A 25,807-nucleotide genomic window follows, 5' to 3' on the forward strand; every position below is an offset into this window, starting at 1 on the left:
TTGATGTGGGCCATTTTAAAGGTCTTTATTGAGTTTGTTACAATATTGCTTCTGTTTTATAAGGCTTGTGGGATCTTAGCTGCCCAACCAGAGATCGAACCTACACTGCCTGTGTTAGAAGGCAGTCTTCACCTCTGGACCACTGGGGATGTTCCTACCTTAGGGATTTTAAAATAATGTTTGATATCACTGGGACCATCTCATTTCTTTCCTCACTATTAGTTCGCTAGTGATCAAAATGAATCTGATCTAAAAAACATAATCTGAAGTTAACACAGTTTATTTGGAAGTTATGTGATATGGTCACTGGCTATCTCATTTAAAAAGTCATGGTTATGGAGGCTGTTTTAAAAAAATAGCTATTTCAGAAAGAATACCTTGGTGTATTATGAACAGGATGAATTCTGGGGACAAGTCTAACATATGTGTATTCAAATCTCAGCTTTTTTGCTTGTTGCCTTGCTAGTCTTGTATATTTATCCAGTATAACTATAGGCTTAATGATAATATCTGATAGGGTTACTGGGAATATAATTTTGATTATATATGTAAGAGAGCTGACACAAAAATAGAAGCTTGAAAAAGCTTTCTTTCCCTTACCAAGTATTGCCCTCACTGTTGCCACGATGCTCCCCAAAGGTGCTGTAAGAGCCATCGAAGTGCTTGTAGAGCAGCTGTCTCTGGTAACCTGGAGTGAAAGGTTCATAAGCAACATGAAAGATTGTACATTGCATGCCCAGACAAATCATCAAAACGCCCTGGCATCTTGTGCTATTCCCTAAATTTTGCTGCAATATGTTGGATGGTTCTGAGTCCTAAACATTTTATTGGAGGTTGGACACTGGATAGGTCCCATGAAATTGACCGTCATAGTAGTCTTATTATTGTAAATATCCTAGAATGATACATTTACATATCATAGAATGGATAAGTAACTCAAGCCTACTGGATAATCCAGTCTGTTATTAAAATAACACTGCAAAGTTTTCATGCACTTATTCAGTCACTCACCAGTGTTGAGGTAGAGGATAGCCTTGGACTTGAGCTCTGCAGTCAGCTGCTGTGTCTCATTTAGATAATCCAGAACATAGATGTTAGGGGCAAAGCGGGCCATATTCTGTTCTCCACAACCATAGGGCATTTGGAGGAGATTTTGGGTGTTTCTCATGGCAGAGCCTAATATGTCTCCTAGGAAATGGGAGAGATGGGAAGTCATAAAATTTATAGATTATGATGTATCAGAATCATTAGGAACAAATGAATAATTAGCTAAGGTAAAGAAAGGAGGATTTTTAGGAAGGGTGGGTCTTTTAAGAATAGAAGTATGATTAAAAGCAATAAATAAGTCCAAAGGAGAAGAGAACAAAGAAGTTAAAATTAGCTGTTATTTTCAGAAAATATTTATGGAAAAAATAGTAGCTATTGTCTAATACCGTTCACTAGTCCCCTATAGTCCCCTAGAGCTGGAGACTCACCTAAAACTGAGAAGGAGGCTCGGGCAGATTCTTCCACCACATTTGGTGGCAGCTTCAGAGATAATGATTCAGACACCTTGGCACCTAGAGAAACAAATCAGCCATGATGAAAATGACTTCTACTGTGCATCTTCTTAAAGATCTCCAAGACCCAGAAGCCAGAACTATGCCTTGAACCTAAACTTCTTCTGAAAAGTTGTCCCTTTTTTAATATTCCAGTTTTTTAATATCTTCAACATACATGAATGGGATTCTGAGATTTCTAGAATCTTTCCTTTCCCGGCCTCTTTGTATGTGAAATTGTAGCCAAAAGAAGGCTACACATTGACAAGAACCTGACACATCGTAATTCTGTGTAATTCCCCACAAGGGAAGCCCAAAATCTGTTTTTTTGGGGCTTTCCTGATAGCTCAATTGGTAGAGAATCCTCCTGCAATGCATGAGACCCTGGTTGGATTCCTGGGTCGGGAAGATCCGCTGGAGAAGGGATAGGCTACCCACTCCAGTGTTTTTGGGCTTCCCTTGTGGCTCAGCTGGTTAAGAATCTGCCTGCAATGCAGGAGACCTGGGTTCAATCCCTGGGTTGGGAAGATCCCCTGGAAAAGGGAAAGGCTACCCACTCCAATATTCTAGCCTGGAGAATTCCACGGACTGTGTAGTCCATAGGGGTGCAAAGAGTCGAACACAACTCAGTGAGTTTCATTAAGACCAAACCATGGCCAGAATATCTTGGTGGTGGTTTCAGCTGTCACTCAAAAGTTCCTGAATTCTACCTTAATGCTCAGTCTTTACTTCCATCAAATTTCACCAGATATAAAGACAGTATTTTTATGGAAACCCTAGACATGGGGCAGGGGGTGAAGATGAACAGTATTTGACTCACTGAAAAGAAATTAATAGTTGCTGATAAGCATACATTTGCTGGCCTTTTAATTGGTGAATGACATGAAGAAGAAAAGAAAAAATTGTAGTATTTATCATCATACTGAATCCCATCTTTATAGACTAATAATGAAACTTTGTCAAAGGGCACAAAGTATCAGTCATACAAGATGAGTAAATTCAAGAGGTCTATTGTAAAGCATAGTGCCTAGAGTTAATACTGTATTGTATACCTGCTGCTGCTGCTGCTAAATCGCTTCAGTCATGTCGGACTCTGTGCGACCCCAAAGATGGCAGCCCACCAGGCTCCCCCATCCCTGAGGTTCTCCAGGCAAGAATACTGGAGTGGGTTGCCATTTCCTCCTCCAATGCATGAAAGTGAAATCTAAACATTTGCTAATAGGATATATCTTATATTACAAAAACATAATAATAAGAGAGTGAGAGGAAACTGTTGAAAGTGATGGATAAGTTTATGGTATAGATTGTGGTGACAGTTTCACAAGTGTATACTTCCTCCAAACTCATTAAGTAGGATATATCAATTATGTATATACTATCAGTTATATTAATTACATAGTCATGTAGTTAAATTTAATCCTGTAGTTAAATATATAATTGTGTGCTAAATATAGTTATATTAATTATATATTACTTGTATATGAATTCTCTTACATTCAAAAAACTTTTTGTAAGAAAACATGACATAAGCAAAGCAAAAAGACAAATTACCAGGTCGGGCGGGGTCGTGGGCGTCGGCAGCAGTGTCGGTGGCGGCGGCGGGTGGGAAATGGCGGAGTACTTGGCCTCCATCTTCGGCACCGAGAAAGACAAAGTCAACTGTTCATTTAAAAAAAAAAAAAAAGACAAATTACCAAATGAAAGGAAATATTTACAAATTACTCAATAGATATGTATACAACTGAATCCAAAAAACCCCAAACTACTCCAACATATTGAAAATGGTCAAGGATATGAAAGCAATTCATAAGTGTGCAAAAATAAAGTCATCCTAATTTTCAGCTAGAGAAATGTAAATTAAAGCAACAATGCTTTTTTTTTTCATCCACATTTTTGGTCAAAATTTAAAAACTTTGATGGTAACAAATGCTGGTGATCATGCAGGAAAATATAAACTGGTGGAAATAGAAGCATATTTAGGTAATAGACTTTGTTTAGTTCTATTAAGACTAAGAATATACATTACTGGCTCTTAATTAGGAATTTCACATTTTGGTATCTACCTTAAGCATCTATCTATCTAGTCCAGCAAATAGTTGGAAAAACCAATTTGGGAAATGCTATAAAACCAAGCAGAACTGTGATAGTTTGAAATTAAAAGGAATTATCTAAATCTATAATTTAACATGGAGAGTTTTCTAAGCTAAAAGTCCTTGAGTGAAAAAGAAAGCAAGTTATATGATTAAACTTATCCATTTATGTAAATCACACATACAGAAACAAATTTATCAATGTGTTATTTAAAAATGCACATTGATAATCATTAAAGTATTGAAAAAGATTTCAAAGTGATGACAATAGCCTTTAATATGAGGTTTTGGTTCTTTTTAAGGAGAAAGTATTTTTTGCATTATGTGAGTAATTAAAATTAATTTTAATAAAACTCTGATGATTATCCCTAGACACATGAGAGAGAAATCAAAATGAAAAGCTCAGAAATAGAGGAAAATCTATGATGGATTTGGTAGTAAGCAGTAAGTTCACTTAAATGTATAAACAAGGCTAAATAATAAGGCAATTATGTTTTTTAGAATACATTTCATTTATTAATATATTAAGTCTTGACATGACAAAAAATAAAGGGAAGTGAGTATGAAGAGAAAGGCAAGAAATGATGTTGATTAGACATTAGTTTGAGATAAGAACACATTGCATTGATAAATTTCTTATGTACTAAGTTTCTATAAATGTTTTTATTTAAACTAGGGAATTCTCCACAAGGATAAAGCTATATCTTTTACTGTAAGCTTCTTTAGTTCCTCCTTGGAATGACTGATAGGATGTCAGAATCGACACCAAAAAAATATTGACAGGACAAATGGTACAGGCTATGGAAACCTTTTCTCAGGAAGTACCGTAGCCTCATTCTCTAATGTGGTTAGCTATGCAAAACTCGGTGTTGCAGTGGCTTGAATTCAGCAATTCAGCTACTTGTATTGTATTGTATATTATAATTGTATTATATATATGCATCCCATGTTGTATTAGTAAATATCCAAGAAAATATCCCCTTTGGCAATATTCGTTTTGAATCTACCCACTTTCTATTAAAACCTATAACCACATCATACACTAGTCAGAAGGTCATTTTGATAGTTGCATAGGTGCTTAAGAAATAAAGACTCAGAATTCATGGGATAAGAATAGTCCCCTGATCAAATTACTTGGCCTCTTTAAGAAGCAGTGTCCTCACTTACCAAATGGGTTGATGGTTCTTCGGGTCTTACCTCATAGGGACAGTGTAGGAAGGGTTTATATAAAATACTTTGAACTTCAAATATTATACTCTAGTCAATGTCATTTTAATTATGATGAATGAGTCTTACCTGATGGACAAAGCAGGGAGTTGAATATTACTTCCTTCTCTAGTCCTTCAGGCTTTAGGTGGAAAGAAAAAAAGTTAGAAATGAGAGACTTTCAGGACATAGGGGAACTAAAGGTTTCTTCATGAAGAAAAGTATTGGAACTGATTTTCAAATGTATTATATAAACAAATTGTTTAAGTGTAAGCAAAAGCCTCTTGATGAAAGTGAAAGAGGAGAGTGAAAAAGTTGGCTTAAAGCTCAACATTCAGAAAACTAAGATCATGGCATCTGGTCCCATCACTTCACGGCAAATAGATGGGGAAACAGTGGAAACAGTATCAGACTTTATTTTTTGGGGCTCCAGAGTCACTGCAGATGGTGATTCAGTTCAGTTCAGTTCAGTCACTCAGTTGTGTCCGACTCTTTGCGACCCCATGAATTGCAACACGCCAGGCCTCCGTGTCCATCACCAACTCCTGGAGTTCACCCAAACTCATGTCCATTGAGTTGGTGATGCCATCCAGCCATCTCATCCTCTGTCATCCTCTTCTCCTCCTGCCCCCAATCCCTCCCAGCATCAGAGTCTTTTCCAATGAGTCAACTCTTCGCATGAGGTGGCCAAAGTACTGGAGTTTCAGCTTTAGCATCATTCCTTCCAAAGAAATCCCTGGGCTGATCTCCTTCAGAATGGACTGGTTGGATCTCCTTGCAGTCCAAGGGACTCTCAAGAGTCTTCTCCAACACTACTGTTCAAATGCATCACTTCTTCAGCGTTCAGCTGATTGCAGCCATGAAATTAAAAGATGCTTACTCCTTGGAAGGAAAGTTATGACCAACCTAGATAGCATATTCAAAAGCAGAGACATTACTTTACCAACAAAGGTCCGTCTAGTCAAGGCTATGGTTTTTCCAGTGATCATGTATGGATGTGAAAGTTGGACTGTGAAGAAAGTTGAGCACTGAAGAATTGATGCTTTTGAACTGTGGTGTTGGAGAAGACTCTTGAGAGTCCCTTGGACTGCAAGGAGATCCAACCAGTCCATTCTAAAGGAGATCAGTTCTGGGTGTTCTTTGGAAGGAATGATGCTAAAACTGAAACTCCAGTACTTCGGCCACCTCATGCAAAGAATTGACTCATTGGAAAAGACTCTGATGCTGGGAGGGATTGGGGGCAGGAAGAGAAGGGGACGACAGAGGATGAGATGGCTGGATGGCATCACCAACTCAATGGACATGAGTTTGGGTGAACTCCGGGAGTTAGTGATGGACACGGAGGCCTGGTGTGCTGCAATACATGGGGTCGCAAAGAGTCGGACATGACTGAGCGACTGAACTGAACTGAACTGAAGCAATATATGAAGGAGACAAATTGATAGATGGGAAAGGGAGGGGAATTATAAAGTTAAATCAAGAGAGGTAAAGATGAGAGAGAGAGAGACAAAGAGAGAATCATATTGTGAAATATCACATGATCATATATTATTTAGTCCTTCTTACCCAAAATCAGGAACTCCAACTGGATTCACCACTGTTTTTCCTGACTCATTGTGACCCATCCAAAAAAAAAAGCAGGCTTACTTACTTCAACCAACAGGGGCTTGATGATTGTGTCTTTCCTTCCATGCTCAGGGACCACAGGCACTTCACTCCCACATAGCTCTTGAGACTCCACTGCCTCTGCACTCACTGTGAAATTCACATTCCCTAGAAAATGGGGACCAGTAGAGATGAGCCCCATCTCTGTCTTCTTCAGTGACTCCAAACCCCAAGGTTTATACATGTTTAATGCTATGTGACTTTTTATTTTGGTTTATAAAAATATAGGAACAGGAATGTAAGTAGCATAGACTAGAGGCTAATGATACTGAGAATCCAAGGTAGAGATGGAGGTGAGGGAAAGGGGGTATCCTTCTAGACATCCTAGAATGAAAGAGAGAAAAACATTCTACCATCTGGTGGAGAGGGGGCACATTCTTTGCTTGGATATAAGGATCCCATATATACATACAATCTTTAGGTACAGAATTGCCTATGAGAGGCTGTCTCTCACCTAAGGACTTTGGAGTTACCGCCCAGGACACAGTCTGCCGGCCATTCCCACAGATGCAATAAGTCTCTTGTTCCTTTTCTGGAACAGCTAGGAATGCAGGAGAGGCTTCTAGTTGCACACTGACCTGAAACCATGGGTGAGATAAAGAGACAAATGAACCAGAGGAAAAGGGAACCAAAGAGGGAATGGCTTAAAATAAAGCACATTGGGGGATTAAGTAGATTTCAGGTTGCCTAACACTGAAGATAATATAAATGAGGACTGTGCATCTTATGGGTGGATCTGACACCTAAATCTTAGTATTTAGGAGTAATCTGCTCTTTCACGTGGTAGGAGCAGAGTTGAAGAAAAGTCATGATAGTAGGTTTGTTGCCTGTGGAAGCTCTACTCCTTTGGCTTAGGATTTTTTTTTAAAATTTATTTTTAATTGGAGGATAATTGTTTTACAGTGTTGTGTTAGTTTCTGCCGTACAACAATGTGAATGAGCCTTAAGTGGAATCCCCTTCCTCCTGAACCTCCTTCCCACTCTCTTGGCTTAGGATCTCAACCACACCTTCAGGTCTCCCAGCAGAGTATATAAGATTTATAAACAGTTATGGTGAGATTTAAAAATTAAGTTTAATATAATTAATCATATATGAAAAGTTAAATATTAATATATAGGAATGCATAGGTTGAAATCTTTGAGAACAGAAGACATGAGGATTATGATAAGGTCAGAACCTTGTCTTACATTGTCATTTGGTATTTGGAGCTATCAAAAACTGCGGTCATATAATACCTGAATATTTCTGACAGTATTCTCTCCTGGTGAGCCCATCTTATAAATAGGAAGTTTGTCAATATTCCCAGGAATGCAGTTTTTAATTTATTGGATGGTTATCCTGTGTTCAATTTAAGAAAGAGAGGTCATTACCCGGATGCATTTGGGAAGGTAGTTTAACACTGTGGCCTTGAGTGTGAAGGCCTCTCCACGGATCACAGAGTAGGGCATTGTAAGCTCCACAAAGAAGGGCTGGAAGACTCGGAGAGAGGCGGTCGGAGAGAGACCAAGTCCGGTGTCTCTGGACAGGCAGAGGGCCCCTGCCTTCCATTCAGTGATGGTATCAGGGACTGTTACTTCTACTTCATGCACACCTGAAGAGCTGGGGACGATGGCCATGTGAAAAACAAAAAGCAGGCAGTTAAAATACAGGCCTTGTTGTTGTGTTTAGTTGCTAAGTTGTGTTCAACTCTTTGAGACTCTATGGACTATAGCCCACCAGGCTCCTCTGCCATGGGATTCTCCAGGCAAAAGCACTGGCGTGGGTTGCCATTCCCTTCCTCAGGGGATCTTCCTGACTCAGGGATTGAACCTGTGTCTCCTATACTGGCAGGCAGATTCTTTACACTGAGCCACCAGGGAAGCCCCAGTACAGGCATACCTCGTTTTATTGTGCTTTACTTTATTGTGCTTTACAGTTCTGTGTTTTTAAACAAATTGTGGCTATCCTGTGTCAAACAAGTCTATTGGTGTCATTTTTCTACCAGCATTTGCTCACTTCAGGTCTCTGAAGTAATTCTCTCAATATTTCAAACTTTTACATTATTATTATATTTGTTATGGATCTGTGATCATTAATTTTTGGTGTTACTATTTTACTTGTTTTGGGGTACCATAAACTGTACCCATATAAGACAGCAAACTTAATAGATAAATGCTGTGTGTGTCTGACTGCTCCACTGACCAGCCATTCCCCCAACTCTCTTACTCTTTTCAGGCTTCTGTATTCCCTGAGATATAACAATACTGAAATTAGGCCAATTAATAATCCTAGGATGGCCTGTAAGTGTTCAATGAAAGGAAGAATTGCACACCTCTCACTTTAATAAACCAAAAGCTAGAAATAGGGTTTCCTTGGTTTTCCAGTGGCTAAGAATTCACCTGCCAATGCAGGGGGCCCATGAGTTTGATCCTAGTCTGGGAAGATCCCACATACCCCAGGGCAACTAAGCCAGTGCGCAACTACTTAAGCCTATGTTCTAGAGCCCATGTTCCACAACAAGAGTAGCCATTGCAATAAGAAGCCCACACATCACAACAAAGAGTAGCCTCCACTCGCTGCAACTAGAGAAAACCTGCATGCAGCAATAAAGACCCAGTACAGCCGAAAATAAATAAATGCAATTTTTAAAAAAGCTAGAAATGATTAAGCTTTGTGGGGAATTCAAGTTGGAAGCTAGGCCTCTTGCACCAGTTAGCCAAGTTATGAATGCTCGGGAAAGTTCTTAAAGGAAATTAAAAGTACTACTTGGGTAAACACTTAGATGATAAGATAGAACATCAGCCTTACTGCTTGACAGAGAAAATTTGAGTGATTTAGAGAGAAGACCAAACCAGCCACAACATTTCCTGAAACCAAAGCCTGATCCAGAGCAAGGCCCCAACTCTCTTTGGTTTAACTCTCTTCAATTCTTTGTGGGGTGAGAGAGGTAAGGGAGCTGCAGAAGAATTTGAAGCTGGCAGAGAATGGTTTATGAGGCTTAAGGAAAGAAGTTAACTCTATAACATAAAAGCTCAAGGTGATGTAGCAAGTGCTGATATAGAAGCTGCTGCAAGTTATCCAGAAGATAATTACTGAAGGTGACCACACTAAATGACAGATTTTTAAATGTAGATGAGACAGCCCTATATTATAAGAACATGCCAACTAGGACTTTCATAGTTGGAGAGGAAAAGTCAATGTCTGACTTAAAATCTTCAAAGGATGGGCAGACTCCCTAGTTAGGGGCTAATGCAGGTGGTGACTTGAAGTTGAAACCAATGCTCATTTATCATTCTGGAAATCTTGGGGCCCTTCAGAATTATGCTAAATCCACTCTGCCTGTGCTCTATAAATGGAACAACAGAGCCTGTATGATAGAACATCTGTTTACAACATGGTTTACTGAATATTTTAAGCCCACTGTTGAGACCCACTGCTTAGAAAGAAAAGATCCCTTTCAAAATACTACTGCTCATTGACAATGTACCTGGTCTCTCAAGAGCTCTGATGGAGATGCTCAATGAGATTAATGTTGTCATCATGCCTGCTAACACAATAATCATTGAAGTCCATGGATCAAGAAGTAGTTTTGACTTCCAAGTCTCATTCTTTAAGGAATATACGTTGTAAGGCTTTAGCTGCCATATATGGTTGAGTCCTCTATGGATCTGGGCAAAGTCAATTGAAAACCTCTTGGAAAGGCTTCACCATTCTAGGTGCTATTGAGAACATTCATGATTCATAGGAAGAGGTCATACTATTAACACTAACAAGAGAGTGAAAAAAGTGGATTCCAACTCTCATGGATGACTTTGAGGGGTTAAGACTTCAGTGGAGGAAATAACTGCAGATGTGGTGTAAATAGCAAGAGAACCAGAATTAGAAGTGCAGCCTGAAGATATGACCAAATTGCTGCAATCTCATGTTAAAACTTGAATGGATAAGGAGTTGCTTTTTATGGATGAGCAAAGAAAGTAGTTTCCTGAGATGGAGACTACTCCTGTGGAAGATACTGTAAATTGTTGAAATGACAACAAAAGAGTTAGAATATTACATAAACTTAGTTGCCAAAGCCATGGCAGAGTTTGAGAGGACTGACTCCAATTTTGAAAGACATTCTACAATGGGTAAATGCTATCAGACAGCATTGCAGGCTACAGAGAAATTGCCTGTGCATAGCAAGGAAGACCCAGCAGAGTCAATAATGAATAATAAAATGAATGAAAAGTGAAAATAAAGTAAATAAAAAATAAGTAATTTAAAAGAAGTTGCTTACCTTACAACCACCAAGTCCCAGATCCATGTCTCAGGGAAGTACTTTCGTACAGTCTCTGTGGGAGGCTCTGAAGTATCATCAAAATGCACAAAATCACGATTTCTTCCCATTTCAGCTCTGACTGTGGAGGAAACAGTAACAGTATCTATAAAGATAAAGCTTATGAGAGATTGTAATAAGTGCAACAAAAGAAATAGGGTGATGAAAAAGATAGGAACTGGGAAAGGACACTTGGGTTAAGGGAAAGCTTCTTGGAGGAGGTGATATTTTTAGGTGAATTCTGAAGTATTACAATAAGCTGTAAGTGAGCTGGGGGAAGCGAGTCCCAGTCAGAGAACAGTGAGACCCAGAAGCAGAAAGAGTCTTGGATAGTCTGTGAAAGGAGACCTAGAAGCAGAAAGGACGCTCTGCAGCTACTGCATGTTGTTCTAAGTGGTGAGGGTTATGACTTGAGATCTGGATTTGGTCTGCTCCTCTGCACGAGCAAAGAAAAACCATACTCAGACATTATGACAGTGTCTTTGAGAAATAGTTTATAGGAGTGAGAGGATCAAGAATTTTAAAAGTTCTTCATTCCCCAATTTTTATCCATCCTATATATAATAGTTTGCATCTACTAACCCTAAACTCCCAGTTCACCCCTCTCCAACCCTTCCTTCCCTCTTGGCAACCCAAGTCTGCTCTCTATGACTTGAATCACAAGTTCTTTTTGGTTAATTTCATCACATTTTACCTTTTTTAAAGAATTATTTTATTTGGTTCAATATATTAGGCAATTAATTAATTTTTTACCTGGAGAAGCTAATAGTGTGTGATGCTGTATTCTATGTTCTTCAGGCTGTGGACATATCTTGGGTTTATGAATCTTTGAGTTGGTAAATGCCTTCAAGCCCATATCCTGTAAAGGAAATCATAACTGAATCAGTACATCCATATTTTATACCCATTCTTCTTTTCATAGAATTAAACAAATAATCCAACTAGGTTAATACTAATTTTTATTTTAATTAAAAAATTTTAATGTTCACATAGTAGAAAGGAAATTGATAAACAGATAATTTTATTCTGGCTTTAAACCTCTTTCAAAGGTAATTATTTTACATATATGATATTTATAAATATCACAAGGCAATGAATTTCGGTAAAAAGACAAAACAAAATTTGCTTAATAGTCCCAGAAGTTCCAGTCCTAGTTATGTTGCTCTTGCAGATCTGCTACTATTAGTAGATGTTGGAGAAGTTACTTGACCTCTCTATGTTCCATTGCCCTCAACTATGATATGGAAGCATTAAAATAAATATTCTTCCTATGGATAATATTTTGTGAACCTTAAGAAGTGACCATCAGCAGTATAAGGGACTTACCTGCAGGAAGCTATACATATCTTTTTCATTTGTATTTGATACTGGGAAATACATGATTCCATTGATATAGACATTGTCATGACTGATGCAGTCTTCATTGTCTTCCTCCTGTTGACTTACACTTGAGGGGAAACTGCTGAGGTCCTTGACTGGTAGCAGGTTATAAACCTGTACAAATGCAAAGGACAAAAGGACAAAATTAAGGACTTCCGTGGAGGCCCAGTGGTTAAGAGTCCATGCTTCCAAGGCAGGGGGCTCTAGAGTTTGATCCCTGGTTGGGGAGCTAAGATCCCACATGCTGTGCAGTATGGGGTGGGGGGCACCATCTCCCCACAAAAGGATTAAACAATTAAAAAAAAAAAAAGGCCAAAATTATTTGTGGCTTATTTTTCTTAAGTTCAAGGAGAAAAGAAAAGACTAATCACTGCCAAACTTTCTTTGAGTGGCTCTGTTGCTTAGACAATTTATAGAGAAGATGATTTTGAAGATGTTTAACAGTGTTAGGGGGAAAAAAACCCCAAAACATTCCTATCTAAATACCCAAAGATCATAATCCTTTGTTACATAATTCAGAGACAAACCCTAGACTCTATGTTGGAATGAAATAAAATTTAATTAAGAGAAATTGAGGTTTGCTGTACTTGAGAGATTGTGTAACACTTTGGGATGAGAGAATTAAGTAATAGTTTTTTTCTCTACCTGGTGGTTAGCAACAGACTCAGTGTATAACAAAGTAATGGATGCATGTTCCAAACAGGCACATGGATAAGCCTGTATCCTCTATATAGGTCAGGATGGTATTTTCTTAGTATTAATGATGGGAACAAAATGCTCCATATCTTTATAAAATACATAAACTTTTATTGTAGAATACTGAAAATGATACTTTGAAGAATAAAACAAACATGAAAATCCTGACAAAATTGTTGACAAGACTAAATTAGCAAAGTGAGTAGCACAATGAAATGAAACACTTTCTCAAGGGCAGCTCCCTCTTAGCATCTCTGTCTCCTTGCTCTGCTTTATTTTTCTTGAAAGCGTATAATGTAATTATTGTCTATCTCATCTACAAAAATGTAAGATCCATGACTGCATAGATTTTTTACTTTCTAGTAGTTCACTATTGAGATCCCCAGAATTTAGGCACACAGTAGGCACATCCAGAACTCAGTAGGCACTAAATAAGTATGTGTGGACTGAATGACTTATGCTACTGCTGCTGTTGCTGCTAAGTCGCTTCAGTCGTGTCTGACTCTGTGCGACCCTATAGAAGGCAGCCCACCAGGCTCCCCTTCGCTGCAGGCATTTCAATACTGAAACATTATCACAGATTGAGAGGAACTCTTGTTCTAACCCAGGTCTGCTCCTAAATACCTGAAAGCGCCTGGTTTATTATTAACAAACTAGTAGAATCTTCTGCCTTATCTATCCACTGAGGTTGTTGTAATTTAAAAAAATTTTGAGAACTATGAAATTATGTTATATAAGCTTAACACAGTAATTTAATTTGCCCACATATTTCTTGCTTCCACTATGCATTTAAAATTTCCTTTAGAAGTATCTTAAGATTTTTAATTAAATACCGTTGGAAGGACCAAAAAGTCCTTTACTTATAAGTTTCTCTTGTAGGGAAGAAAAAACATAACTTTCCCTTTATAAAATTTTGATAGTAAAAAAACCTTCAGTAAGAGGTATTCCAATTGGCCTCATTGAAAATTTGAAGAAATGGGCAAACTACTATTAGGACATATTAAGTAGTTTCTTGTTATTACACTCAGCACATTCTTTTGTTATTTTTCCTATTAGCCCAATATTTTATTTCATTTAATTTATTTATCTATGTATTATTTTCTTTTTTAGTATTTATTTGGCTGCATTGGGTCTTAGTTGCGCATGAGGGAATCTAGTTTCCTGACCAGGGATCAAACCCCAGACCCCTGCTTTGGGAGGTTGGAGTTTAGCCACTGGACCACCAGGGAAGTCCCCTAACTCAATATTTTAAAAGGTTTCACTTATTAATGTCGTTTGTCACACAGCAATTAATTTTTCCTAATTTGTATTCATCAGAGAAAATATAGCTCTTCCTTCAGAAACTGTGTTCATCTTGGAAAATGCAATGTTACAACAGATACAATTCTTTTTTTTAAATTTAAATTTATTTATTTTAATTGGAGGCTAATTACAATATTGTATTGGTTCTGCCACACATCAACATGAATCCGCCACGGGTGTACACGTGTTCCCCATTCCGAACCCCCCTCCCACCTCCCTCCCCGTACCATCCCTCCGGGTCATCCCAGTGCACTAGCCCCAAGGATCCTGTGATACAATTCTTATAAAAATTTGATATTTCATTTAGCCTGTGCAGTCTTAGTGCCCGTATATGTACCACTTATGTTAAGACTTTTTGAAATATTGAAACTAGTTTGAAAATTCTTATTATTGGGTTCATAAAGCTCTTCAATATCAGGGATTTTGGATGGTACATCATTTATACCTATATATTCATATGTATTATCTTCCTTACCAAAAAAAAAAAAGGTGCACATGAAAGAGCTCAAAATGATTAACTCCTAGATAAATATAAGTTTAATAGAACCCACCCCACTCTCCTTGCTCTGAGTTGCCCGTGGGGCCCTTCCTGGCCCCTGGGGCTCACAGAACTCACCGTGGCTGCTGAGAGCTCAGCTTCGGGCCTCATGAGCAGCACACTTTGGTCCACGGCGCGGAGGGCGCAGAGGGACTGAGGGGAAGCGGTGACTCGAAGGTGGGCCTGGGAGGCCGGGAAACTTTGTCCGGGGCTGAAGTTCAAACCCACCTGTGGAATTGGGGACAAAGTCAGAAGAAGAAATTTCCTGATTGATCCATGGATTCACCAGCCTTTCCTGGCTGTTCCTCAAATTTGGTGCAAAATCACTTTGACTTTGTTGATGTTTGGCGCCACGTGAGTCTTGAGGCCTTTGATTCCCTATGTGTCACTCTGATATTCATCAGTTGAGCCATTATAGTGATATCTATTTTTATAAGTTATTAAATTTGAGACTCCACTGTCCACCTTTGATACATGATGAGGTGTTCATTAACTGTGGCTAGAATGCAAATGGTTCTAGACACTCTTGTATTTTTCTTTGGCTCTTTTGTAGTCTTAAAACTTGGTTGCATATTTCCCAACACTTCACCATAAAAGAAGGGAACAAGGTACTGTGAACTGGGTAAGAGATAATGCATGGGGATTTTGTGCTAGGAGTCAAGTGACATGGCTTCTTTCTTTCTTTTTTTAAATTGTGGTATAGTTCCTTTACAATGTTGTGTTAGAGTCTGTTGTGCAATGAAGTGAATCACCTATATGTATACATATATCCCTTCCCTCGTGTACCTCCCTCCCATCCTCCTCCTCCAACACCCATCCTGGTCATCACAGAGCACCAAGCTGAGCTCTCTACCTTACAGAAGCTTCCCACTATCTGTTTTACACATGCTAGTGCGTATACATCAATCCTAATCTCCCAATTCATCCCACCCTCATTACCCCCTCCTTGTTCACACATCTGTCCTCTACATCTGCAAATCTCTATTCTTGCCCTGCAAATAGTTCATCTGTACCATTTTCCTAGATTTCAAAAATATGTGTTAATATATGATATTTGTTTTTCTCTTGACGTGGCTTCTTAGTGTGATCTGCCATTACCTTGCTGAAAATTTCTGGAGAATTCATTTAACCCCTTTGACCCCAATGCGCAAGTGTAGAAAATAATTGATAGTGATAGTAACTTCTAGTTTTAAATGTTGAAAATTTTACCATATAAAACACTCACCTTGTTGTCCAGACAGTGTTCAACTTCATATCTTGCAGAATCCCCTACCACTTCTCCGTCAGGTAAAATGGCATAGATGAGCAGCCTAGCGACAGGAGCAATGTCTGACTCCACGGGGACTGACATGGAAAAATGGCCTTGCACTGGAGCACAGAGACAATAAGGAAGTGATCATGGGTGAGAATTCAAGGCTAAAATAATGCTTTTCTGTTGTATCAGTACAAAGTCATTTTAGAAGCCTGGTTTGGCTAATGACTATTAGTAACGTTATTTAGTCGCTAAGTCCTGTCTGACTCACTGCAACCCCATGAACTTGGTCCCACCAGGCTTCTCTGTCCATGGGAGTTCCCAGGCAAGAATACTGGAGGGGGTTGATATTTCCTTCTCCAGGGGATCTTCCTGACCCTGGGATTGAAAACAAGTCTCCTGTTTGGCAGGTGATTTCTTTACCACAGAGTCACCAGGGAAGCCCAGTAGATGTACCAGATATAAGAAATAGTAGATGCAATAAATGGATGACTACCTCTAAGAACTCTGGCTTAAAAAAACTTTATCAAAGTCTTCTCGTCTCTGAAAATCACAAGATGATTTCTCCCCAGGTTTAAGCTTGAGTTAAGCTTGAGTTCATCTGTATAAAATTCTGATGTTATCTAAGGATGTGGAGACATCTGCTTGGCTTCCATTTGATCTAGACTTCACAGTGGAGAAGGAAATAGAACTTGAAGTTGTGAGATATAATAGTAAGAGTTTAATGCATTGTGTTTACCCTTATATCCTCTAACTTTCTATGAACCAAATATTCTATTTTTTCTTCTTAAGAGGAGTACTGAGCTCCTTTGAAAGTTGTTTTTTGACACATACATAGATTTGTTTGGAGAAGGCAATGGCACCCCACTCCAGTACTCCTGCCTAGAAAATCCCATGGATGGAGGAGCCTGGAAAGCTGCAGTCCATGGGGTCGCTGAGGGTCAGACATGACTGAGTGACTTCACTTTCACTTTTCACTTTCATGCATTGGAGAAGGAAATGGCAACCCACTCCAGTGTTCTTGCCTGGAGAATCCCAGGGACGGGGAAGCCTGCTGGGCTGCCATCTATGGGGTCGCACAGAGTTGGACACAACTGAAGTGGTTTAGCTTAGCAAATAGATTTGTTAGAAGTTACATTAAGCTTCTCTAAGTCTACTGTAGCGCTTCTACGTTGCTACAAAGAAGCAACAAAAGAGTAGTTCACTGATAATTTTCTAGTAAGGGATCTTTTAGATTCCCTTGGGCTGCCGTCTATGGGGTCGCACAGAGTCGGACACGACTGCAGCGACTTAGCCACTTTATGTAAGCGAAAAGTTCAGAGATTATATTGTTTCATATATGTTCCTGTGGAAAGACCAATTCAATGTTGGAAAAACTCAATTTATCTCTTCATAAGTCATAAATATCTTCAAAAGGGAAATATAATGTGAAAATATAAATAACTCAGCACAGGACCCAATATATAAGAGACACTGCAAAGTTTTAGCTTCTTTCCATTGTCTAAAACAATTTTGAAATGTCGTTTTGAGAAGGTTCATGAGTATTTATTTTGGGAAATTTGGAATAAGCATAGATTATGAACCAACTCAACATTTTAAATCTGAACAGATTAACCTGAAGGAAAAGAAAATATTTGATAAAGGGTTTTTTAATCGCTTTCCCCTTTCAATTTTTTTTTTTCTTTTAAAGATTTTTTTTTTGGGGATGCTTACCATTTTTGATGTCTTTATTGAGTATGTTACAATATTGCTTTTGTTTTATGCTTTGGTTTTTTTTGGCCATGAGGCATGTGGAATCTTTGTTCCCTGATCAGGGATGAAACCTAAACCCTCCACATTGGAAGCATGGAGTCTTAACCACTAGACTGCCAGATAAGTCTCCCTTTTCAGCTTTTTTCTGAGGGTAAGATGAACAGTCTCTCTCTATTTGAGACTATTCCTGGTATTTTTGCAGCATAAGGCTGCATGTGACAGAGGAAGGCAAGCATGAGGAATTATAGAAATACTCACTGTCTCCCTGCTCCACGGGCAGTGTGTGAGTCCCAGATCGGACAATGCCTCCTTTTGCCATTATCTGCAAACAAGGAAATGAAAAGGGATTTAATTTGCCTGAAAGAGCTCTTAGCTGAAGTTCTTGCCCTCCATGTAATATGCCTGTTTCATTAAGCCACTACTGGCAATAATTAGATTGGAGAGAAGTCAAACTTTCAAAAGGAACGTGCATAAGAGGTCAAAGAAGTGATATGTAAAAGTGGAAGTTGCTCAGTCATGTCCGACTCTATGAGACCCCATGGACTGTAGCCTGCCAGACTTCTCTCTCCATGGAATTCTCCAGGCAAGAAGACTGGAGTGGGTTGCCATGCCCTCCTCCAGGGGATCTTCCTGACCTAGGGATCAAACCTGGGTCTCCCGCATTGCAGACAGATTCTTTACCATCTGAGCCTTCAGGGAAGGAATGTAAAGAGCTTCATAAATGCTTGCCCACACAGTGCTTTTATCTACAGACAGTGAAGGTGGCCCTCCTTCTCACCAGGTAATAGAACACGAGCTCCTTTAGATCCTTTAGGACCTGTCCCTTCAGCACATAATGTGCTTGGACTGTCTGAGTTTTGCCACAGGGCAGTTCACGAGGCAAGGGCTCCAGGTAGACAAAGCTGTTGCTTTGGGAGAACACAAGATTAGCACTGTGATAAGCGTCTTGATGCTCTTCTGACAGCCACTGGTAGCCGTAACAGGGGCTGTGATCCTTGTATTTGACCTGATGAATTAGAAAACCAGTATTAGCTTATAGATTATATATCAGAGAGAATGGCAGTGTGCTCACAGAATTGGTTTAGTTTAGTATCCTACCTTAACTAGTGTACCCAGAAATCTTTTGCTCCACACTAAAAAGTGAGAGAGAAGTGTCCCTTATTTTGTTTTATCTATATTGCAGACCCTTTACATGGCAGAGGCTTCCTGGGTTGGTATTTATACTTCTGAAGAGCATATGAGGAGGCATCCTTGACTCTGATTAGCTCCCTTGCGTTTCTGTAGCCACTTTATGTATTCAGACAGAGATACTGGAGCTATGAAACCTCACTGAGGAGACTAACTGATTCTCAGAAACTGAAGAATTGCATTTCGGAGAGGAGATGCCTCATTTAGGATGGGTTTCAAATGGATACTATGAATAAATGTAATATTGCAAACTTAGACGTCTGAGAACACTTTCTGTAACTAGCATTTGTTCAAGAGTTGAGTTTATGTTTGTTTATGTTCAGTCACTCAGTCATGTCTGACTCTTTGTGACCCCATGGACTGCAGCACGCCAGGCCTCCCTGTCCTTCACCATCTCCCAGAGCTTGCTCAAACTCATGTCTATCGAGTCAGTGATGCCATCCAACCATCTCATCCTCTGTCGTCCCCTTCTCCTCCTGCCTTCAATCTTTCCCAGCATCAGGGTCTTTTCCAATGAGTTGGCTCTTCATATCAGGTGGCCAAAGTATTGGAGCTTCAGCTTCAGCACCAGTCCTTCCAGTGAATATTCAGGGTTGATTTCCTTTAGGATGGACTGGTTTGATTTCTTTGCTGTCCAGGGGACTCTCAAGAGTCTTCTATAGCACCACAATTTGAAAGCATCAATTCTTTGAGTGAAGTAATTGATGCCTGCCTCTCCCAGGCTGTCTTAGGCTCCATGTGTCGAAACCCCACCCCCCACCGCCACCACTTTAACCACAACTCTGTGCTGCCTCCTTTTTAATAAACTGTTTCAAAATTGACCTAAAATTAGTTTCTAATTTCTCATTTTTTCCCTGTCTTCTTTAAGACTAAACACAACTTGGAAATGCCATCACTTTCGGTTGCAACCCTTTTTCCTAAGACTTCTTCATGTCATTGGTAACTTCCTTACAAACTTACCCTGATACTGAGGGAGGTGCCCTTGATTTTGGTGGTGGTGATGGAGAACTGTGCCAGGCCGTGCTCATCAGTGGTGGTGTTAGAGTTGTGGTTGGCTTCATTTGCTGTGATGAAGATGACTTTATTTGGCATGGGGACACCTTTCCCGTCCACTAGGAGCACCTGAAGATTAAAAGCTGTAGATCAGTTTTGTGGCTAATATCCAATAGGCAGCAAACATTCATTTTAGCACAGATATTTATTGTGTCCAATATGTTGAAGGTGGTTCCAGGCATTGAGGCTACAGCAGTGAACAAAACAAAGTTCCTTCTGTCTTTGAGCATCCAGTCCAGGAAAAGAGATAGCTGCTAAATAAATGTGTAAGTAATGGGTTTCCCTGGTAGCTAGGCTTCCCTGGTGGTTCAGTGGCAAACAGCCCGCCTGCTAATGAAGAAGACGTGGGTTCGATTCCTGGGTCAGGAAGATCCCCTGGAGAAGAAAATGGCAACCCACTCCAGTATTCTTGCCTGGAGAATTCCATGGACAGAGGAGCCTGGTGCACTATAGTCCATGGGGTCACAGAGTCATACACGACTGAGAAACTAACACTTTCAATTTCAACAAAATCTGAGTTTGCCAATGAAATGTCAGTTGCATGTATGAAGACCAGAACACCAAAATTCTTTCTCTTTTGATTAGAAATGGGACTAATGGGATAGTTATTTAGCAGGAATAAAATCTCAAAAAGTACAATATATCTCTGAGAAATCTGAAAAAGTGAACTTTCATTTTAGGAAGTGACCAAAGTTTCTGAACATGTGTGCTGTCATAACAAAATCAAAACATTCTAAAATTTATTCCACCACTCCTCTATAGCCTGATCCTTCTGTTTTTTACACTCTCCACAGCTGACACAACGTTTCTATTGAAGACGAGATGCATGGTGATTATACTTGGAGGTACATATGACTGTCATCTTAGACTTCCGTAGTCTGAAAACTCCATTAGTATTTTTACATATAATAGAAAAATAACAGGAGAAGTTTTTTTTTTTTTTGTAGATTTGAGAGAAAGAATTTGTATCTTTAAAATCTGGTGAAAGTGAAAGTATTAGTCACTCAGTCATGTCTGACTCTTTGCAACCCCATGGATTGTAGCCCGCCAGGCTCCTCTGTCCATGAAATTCTCTAGGCAAGAATACTGGAGTGGGTTGCCATTCTCTTTTCCAGAGTATATTCCTGATCCAGAGATCAAACCCGGTTCTCTTGCATTGCAGGCAGATGCTTTATCTTCTGAGCCACCTAAGCAAATATTTTATAATATTTCATAACTCCAGGGGATCTTCCCAACCCAGGGATTGAACCTGGGTCTCTTGCATCTCCTACATTGGCAGGTAGATTCTTTACCACTGGCACCACCTGGAAGGGTAAACCTTAAATAGCAGTATTTTATCCCTCTATGTAGTGTTTTTAAAATATACTTGCTATTATAGAAAGAGTAATATAAATACAAAATCCATGAAAGAAACAACAGGTACAGTGATTGCCATGTGCTCAGTCATGTCCAACTCTTTGCAACTCCATGGACTGTAGCCTGGCAGGCTCCTCTGTCCATGGGATTCTCTAGGCAGGAATACTGGAGTGGGTTGTTATTTTCTCCTCCAGGGAATCTTCCTGACTCAGAAATCTAACCCCGATCTCCTTCTGCATTGCAGGTGGATTCTTTACCTGCTGAGCCATCGGAAAACAGTAGAACCTCTTATATTTCAAAATAAAAATAAAAGCCACCTACCCATCATTTCCATACAAAATTAATGTTGGAAAGATAATGTAATTGGCCAGCATGAATTTTGAGATGCTTATGGAAAAATATAAAAATCTGAGACTGTATGGTAAGCCATGGGAAAGAGTTTGAATGGTAACACACAGGGCTGTTTTAAAAACCTTCTAATTTTAGCGTGGTTTTTATAGATTTGATATACAAATTTACCAAGGAACAAATCTATTTTATGCAGTTTTATACCTTTGACTAGGGGCTTCCCAGATGGTGCTAGTGGTAAAGAACCCCCCTGCCAGTGCAGGAGACATAAGAGATGTAGGTTCGATCCCTGGGTTGGGAAGATCCCATGGAGGAGGGCATGGCAATCCACTCTAGTATTCTTGTCTGGAGAATCCCCATGGAGAGAGGAGCCTGGCAGGTTACAGTCCATAAGGTCTCAAAGAATTGGACACAACTGAAGCGACTGAGCACACACTCACGCATGATTTTGATTATACTGATCAATGGATAATACCAGCCAAATGTGGTTTTAGCAGAATATGTTGTGTGTATTAGGGGAGACTATGGTTTGACACGTGAATTGAAAAATACTTCACCTTCCCCGTGAAAGGAATTCCTCGTCTAAGGTTCGAGTCCACTGTGACAAATGAGAGTTTGGTGATGGTTGTTGTTATTTCAGTGGCCCCCTTTCCAGTTAATTCCACCTCTGGAAAAGACGGAAAAAATACATTCTCATTTGGAAGGATTTTCTCCCTGAACTTACACCACCACCTCCCTTTCATAATTTGGCAAAGGAACTAAATCAGTGTCCGTTGTTCTTTTCCCATACCCAGGAGGTATACACACCTGTTCCTTCTTCTTGGATCTTGGCTTCCACTTCGATTTTCATTTCAAACTCTTGTCTCTTCATCTGGAAGATCTTGGTGTTTACTTGCTGAGAGAAGCAGCCCTCATTGTTCAGCTAGGAGGGGATGAAATAAAACACATAAACGTAAGACTAGACAAATGAGTGGTCAGGCAGTCTGGAGGGATTTTTTTTTTTTTTCGAGGCAACAAGACTTAGGAACTTTGCATAATAAAAACACAATAAATATTCTCTAGGAATTAATTATTATTACATCTCACAACAGTCTCTGCCTTATAACTGACAGGTGTATTCCTTAGTACCTGATAACCTCTAGAATGAATGAGGTATAGAAATTTAAACCGTTAAAATTGGAGTTTGATCCCTGGGTCAGGAAGATGCCCTGGAGAAGGAAATGGCAACTCAGTTCAGGACCCTTGCCAGGGAAATCCCATGGACAGAGAAGCCTGGTGGGCTATAGTCCATGGGGTTCCGAGAGTCAGACTCAACTGAGAAACCAAACAATAACAACAATCTTACTGCAGGAGGCAGCTAACTCTTCACTGAAATCTGGCTTCCCTTAGTTTACAGCTGTGGCTGGGAGGTAGCTGCCCATGTGGGGACTGTATTTCCTCCCTTCCTGACATCTAGGTGGGGCCATGTGACAAGCTCTTGCTCAAAGAAAGAGGGAAGAACTGAAGCCCTTCTCAGCCAAGGTGGTTAAGATGGGTATATTCTGTCTCCTTCCTTCCTGCAGATACTCAAAGGGGTTTTAGATACCAGGTTCTGGGTCCCTGGTGCACAAAGAATACCTACAATTGACAAGAAATAATTCCTATTAGGCTAAGTCACTGATTTTTATCAATAAAAACTACTATAGCTAGCATAGAATTATTTTATAGATTGGTCTGTTCTTGCTTGAATTGTCACCATGCTATAACTCACTACTTGTCAATGGTGCTTAGGCTGTTAGTCCTTAGGAGTGGCTTCCCACGTACCTGTCCACTGAACTTCTCACAGACAGCATTGGATTCTTCACCATAACAATTAGAAGGGTTCCTGTACTTTCTGCACATGTTCATAGTCACACGTCCTGGGACAGGCTTCCCATAAGTGTATCTGTCATAAAAGCATTGCCACAAGGATCAAATCAGACATTGAACACCCTCATTTTTGACCTGTTTATATTTCCCCTTTAGCTATAGCATATTTTTACTCTATGTATTTCCTTCTAACTTCTGCAGGGCTCATGTAGTGTTGAGGGCAAGTAAACTAACTGGTTTGAGCTCCCTAACATACATACAGCAAATTCGCACTGGCTATCTATTTTATATATGGTAATGTAATTGTTTCCATGCTGCTCTCTCAATTTGTCCCACCCTCTCCTTCTCCCACTGGGTCCACAAGTCTGTTAAAACCTTCTCTTTTAGAAATTTACAGTGCAGTGTGCTGAAATTTACTACCATCTTCTTTTACCATGTCTTTTTCCCCCCTGATATCTAATTTTCAGTTTCATCTTTTAAAAAATATTTTTCTTATTGTCAAAGCTACACCAGATCTTAAGAGAAACAACCATACCAACAAAACAAAGATAAGCAATGAGTGGTTTCAATTCTACATGGGAATATAAACTATTAACATGATGGTGTCTTTCCTTCTGTCATCCTCTTTCTATGGGCAGCTATCTCTGTTTATGTTGAATTTTACTTGTTTACTTTTTACAAAAACTGTGGTGTTTAAACAGTGGTGTTGGAGAAGACCCTTGAGAGTCCCTTGGACTGCAAGGAGATCCAACCAGTCTATCCTAAAGGAAATCAGTCCTGAATATTCATTGGAAGGACTGATGTTGAAGCTGAAACTCCAATACTTTGGCCACCTGATGTGAAGAGTTGACTCATTGGAAAAGACCCTGATGCTGGGAAAGATTGAAGGCAGGAAGAGAAGGGGACAACAGAGGATGAAATGGTTGGATGGCATCACCGACTCAATGGACATGAGTTTGAGTAAACTCTGGGAGTGGGTGATGGACAGGGAGGCCTGGCATACTGCAGTCCATGGGGTTGCAGAGTTGGACACGACTGAGCGACTGAACTGAGCTTTTTACAAAAATGGGATCGTGCCATAAATATGTCATTGGTAATTGCTGTGGTTTTGAGAGTGTTTTCTTCCCAATTTAAATATCCTCAGGACTTCCCAGATGGTATAGTGGTTAAGAATCCACTTTCTAGACATACAGATGGCTAACAAATACATGAAAATATGCTCAACATTGCTCATTATTAGAGAAATGCAACTCAGAACTACAGTGAGGTATCACCTCATTTTGGTCAGAATGGCCATCATCACAAAATCTACAAACAATAAAAGCTGGAGAGGGTATAGGGAAAAGGGAACCCTCTTCCACTGTTGGTGGAAATGAAAATTGATACAGCCACTATGGAGAACATTATGGAGATTCCTCAAAAAACTAGTTATAAAACTATCATGTGACCCAACAATCCCACTACAAGGCATATAACCTGAGGAAACCACAAATGAAAAAGACACGTATACCCAGTGTTCACTGCAGCACCATTTACAATAGCCAGGACACGGAAGCAACCTAGATGTCCATCGGCAGATGAATGGGTAAAAAATCTGTGGTGCATATATACAATTCAATATTACTCAGCCATAAAAAGGAACACATTTGAGTTTTATATATATCCTTTTCCTATTATACAGAGTGAAGTAAGTCAGGAAGAGAAAAATAAATATCACATGTTAATGCATATATACAAAATCTAGAAAGGTGCTACTGATAAACCTATTTGCAGGGCAACAAAGGAGATGCAGGCATAGAGAACAGATTTGTGGACCTAGTTGGGGAAGGAGAGTGTGGGACAAATTGAGAGAGTAGCATGGCAACAATTACATTACCATATATAAAATAGATAGCCAGTGGGAATTTGCTGTATGACTTAGAGAGCTCAAACTAGTACTCTGACAACCTAGAGGGGTGGGATGGGGTGGGAGGTGGAAGGGAGATTCAAGAGGGAGGAGACACATGTAAACTGATGGCTGATTTATGCTGATGTATGGCAAAAACCAGCATAATTTGTATAGCAATTATTCTCCAGTTAAAAATAAGTAAATTAAAAAAATAGAATCTGCTTTCTAATGCAGGCAGGGTTCCCTGGTCAGGGAACTAAAATCCCACATGCCTCAGGGCAGCTAAACCTGTATGCCACAACTACAGAAACCTGCAACGAAGGCCCAGTGCAGCCAAAATTAAAAAAAAAAAAATCCTCTATCTCTGTATTTGTAAGAGTATTGGTTCATTAGCTCTGTGGATCAGGAGCTT

General features: G+C 39.6%; 1 protein-coding gene across 2 annotated transcripts in view; it reads right to left on the reverse strand.

Moving 5' to 3' along the window:
- LOC113892422 (alpha-2-macroglobulin) overlaps nt 1–25,807 on the reverse strand; it is a 72,425-nt gene that overhangs the window by 14,364 nt on the left and 32,254 nt on the right. For both annotated transcript variants that reach the window (XM_027541260.1, XM_027541259.1), the window contains exons 8-26: nt 23,463–23,583; nt 22,467–22,581; nt 22,217–22,326; nt 19,863–20,024; nt 18,493–18,720; nt 17,973–18,036; nt 15,936–16,078; nt 14,789–14,938; nt 12,121–12,288; nt 11,548–11,653; nt 10,756–10,876; nt 7,871–8,099; nt 6,954–7,077; nt 6,486–6,607; nt 4,925–4,976; nt 3,090–3,197; nt 1,476–1,559; nt 1,012–1,188; nt 601–688 (exon numbers count right to left, since the gene is read on the reverse strand). In XM_027541260.1, coding sequence (XP_027397061.1) covers nt 601–688; nt 1,012–1,188; nt 1,476–1,559; nt 3,090–3,197; nt 4,925–4,976; nt 6,486–6,607; nt 6,954–7,077; nt 7,871–8,099; nt 10,756–10,876; nt 11,548–11,653; nt 12,121–12,288; nt 14,789–14,938; nt 15,936–16,078; nt 17,973–18,036; nt 18,493–18,720; nt 19,863–20,024; nt 22,217–22,326; nt 22,467–22,581; nt 23,463–23,583 — 2,472 coding nt within the window. The remainder of the gene's footprint in view (nt 1–600; nt 689–1,011; nt 1,189–1,475; nt 1,560–3,089; nt 3,198–4,924; nt 4,977–6,485; nt 6,608–6,953; nt 7,078–7,870; nt 8,100–10,755; nt 10,877–11,547; nt 11,654–12,120; nt 12,289–14,788; nt 14,939–15,935; nt 16,079–17,972; nt 18,037–18,492; nt 18,721–19,862; nt 20,025–22,216; nt 22,327–22,466; nt 22,582–23,462; nt 23,584–25,807) is intronic.

This window comes from Bos indicus x Bos taurus, chromosome 5 (assembly GCF_003369695.1).
Source record: "Bos indicus x Bos taurus breed Angus x Brahman F1 hybrid chromosome 5, Bos_hybrid_MaternalHap_v2.0, whole genome shotgun sequence".
NCBI classification, from domain to species: Eukaryota; Metazoa; Chordata; class Mammalia; order Artiodactyla; family Bovidae; genus Bos; species Bos indicus x Bos taurus.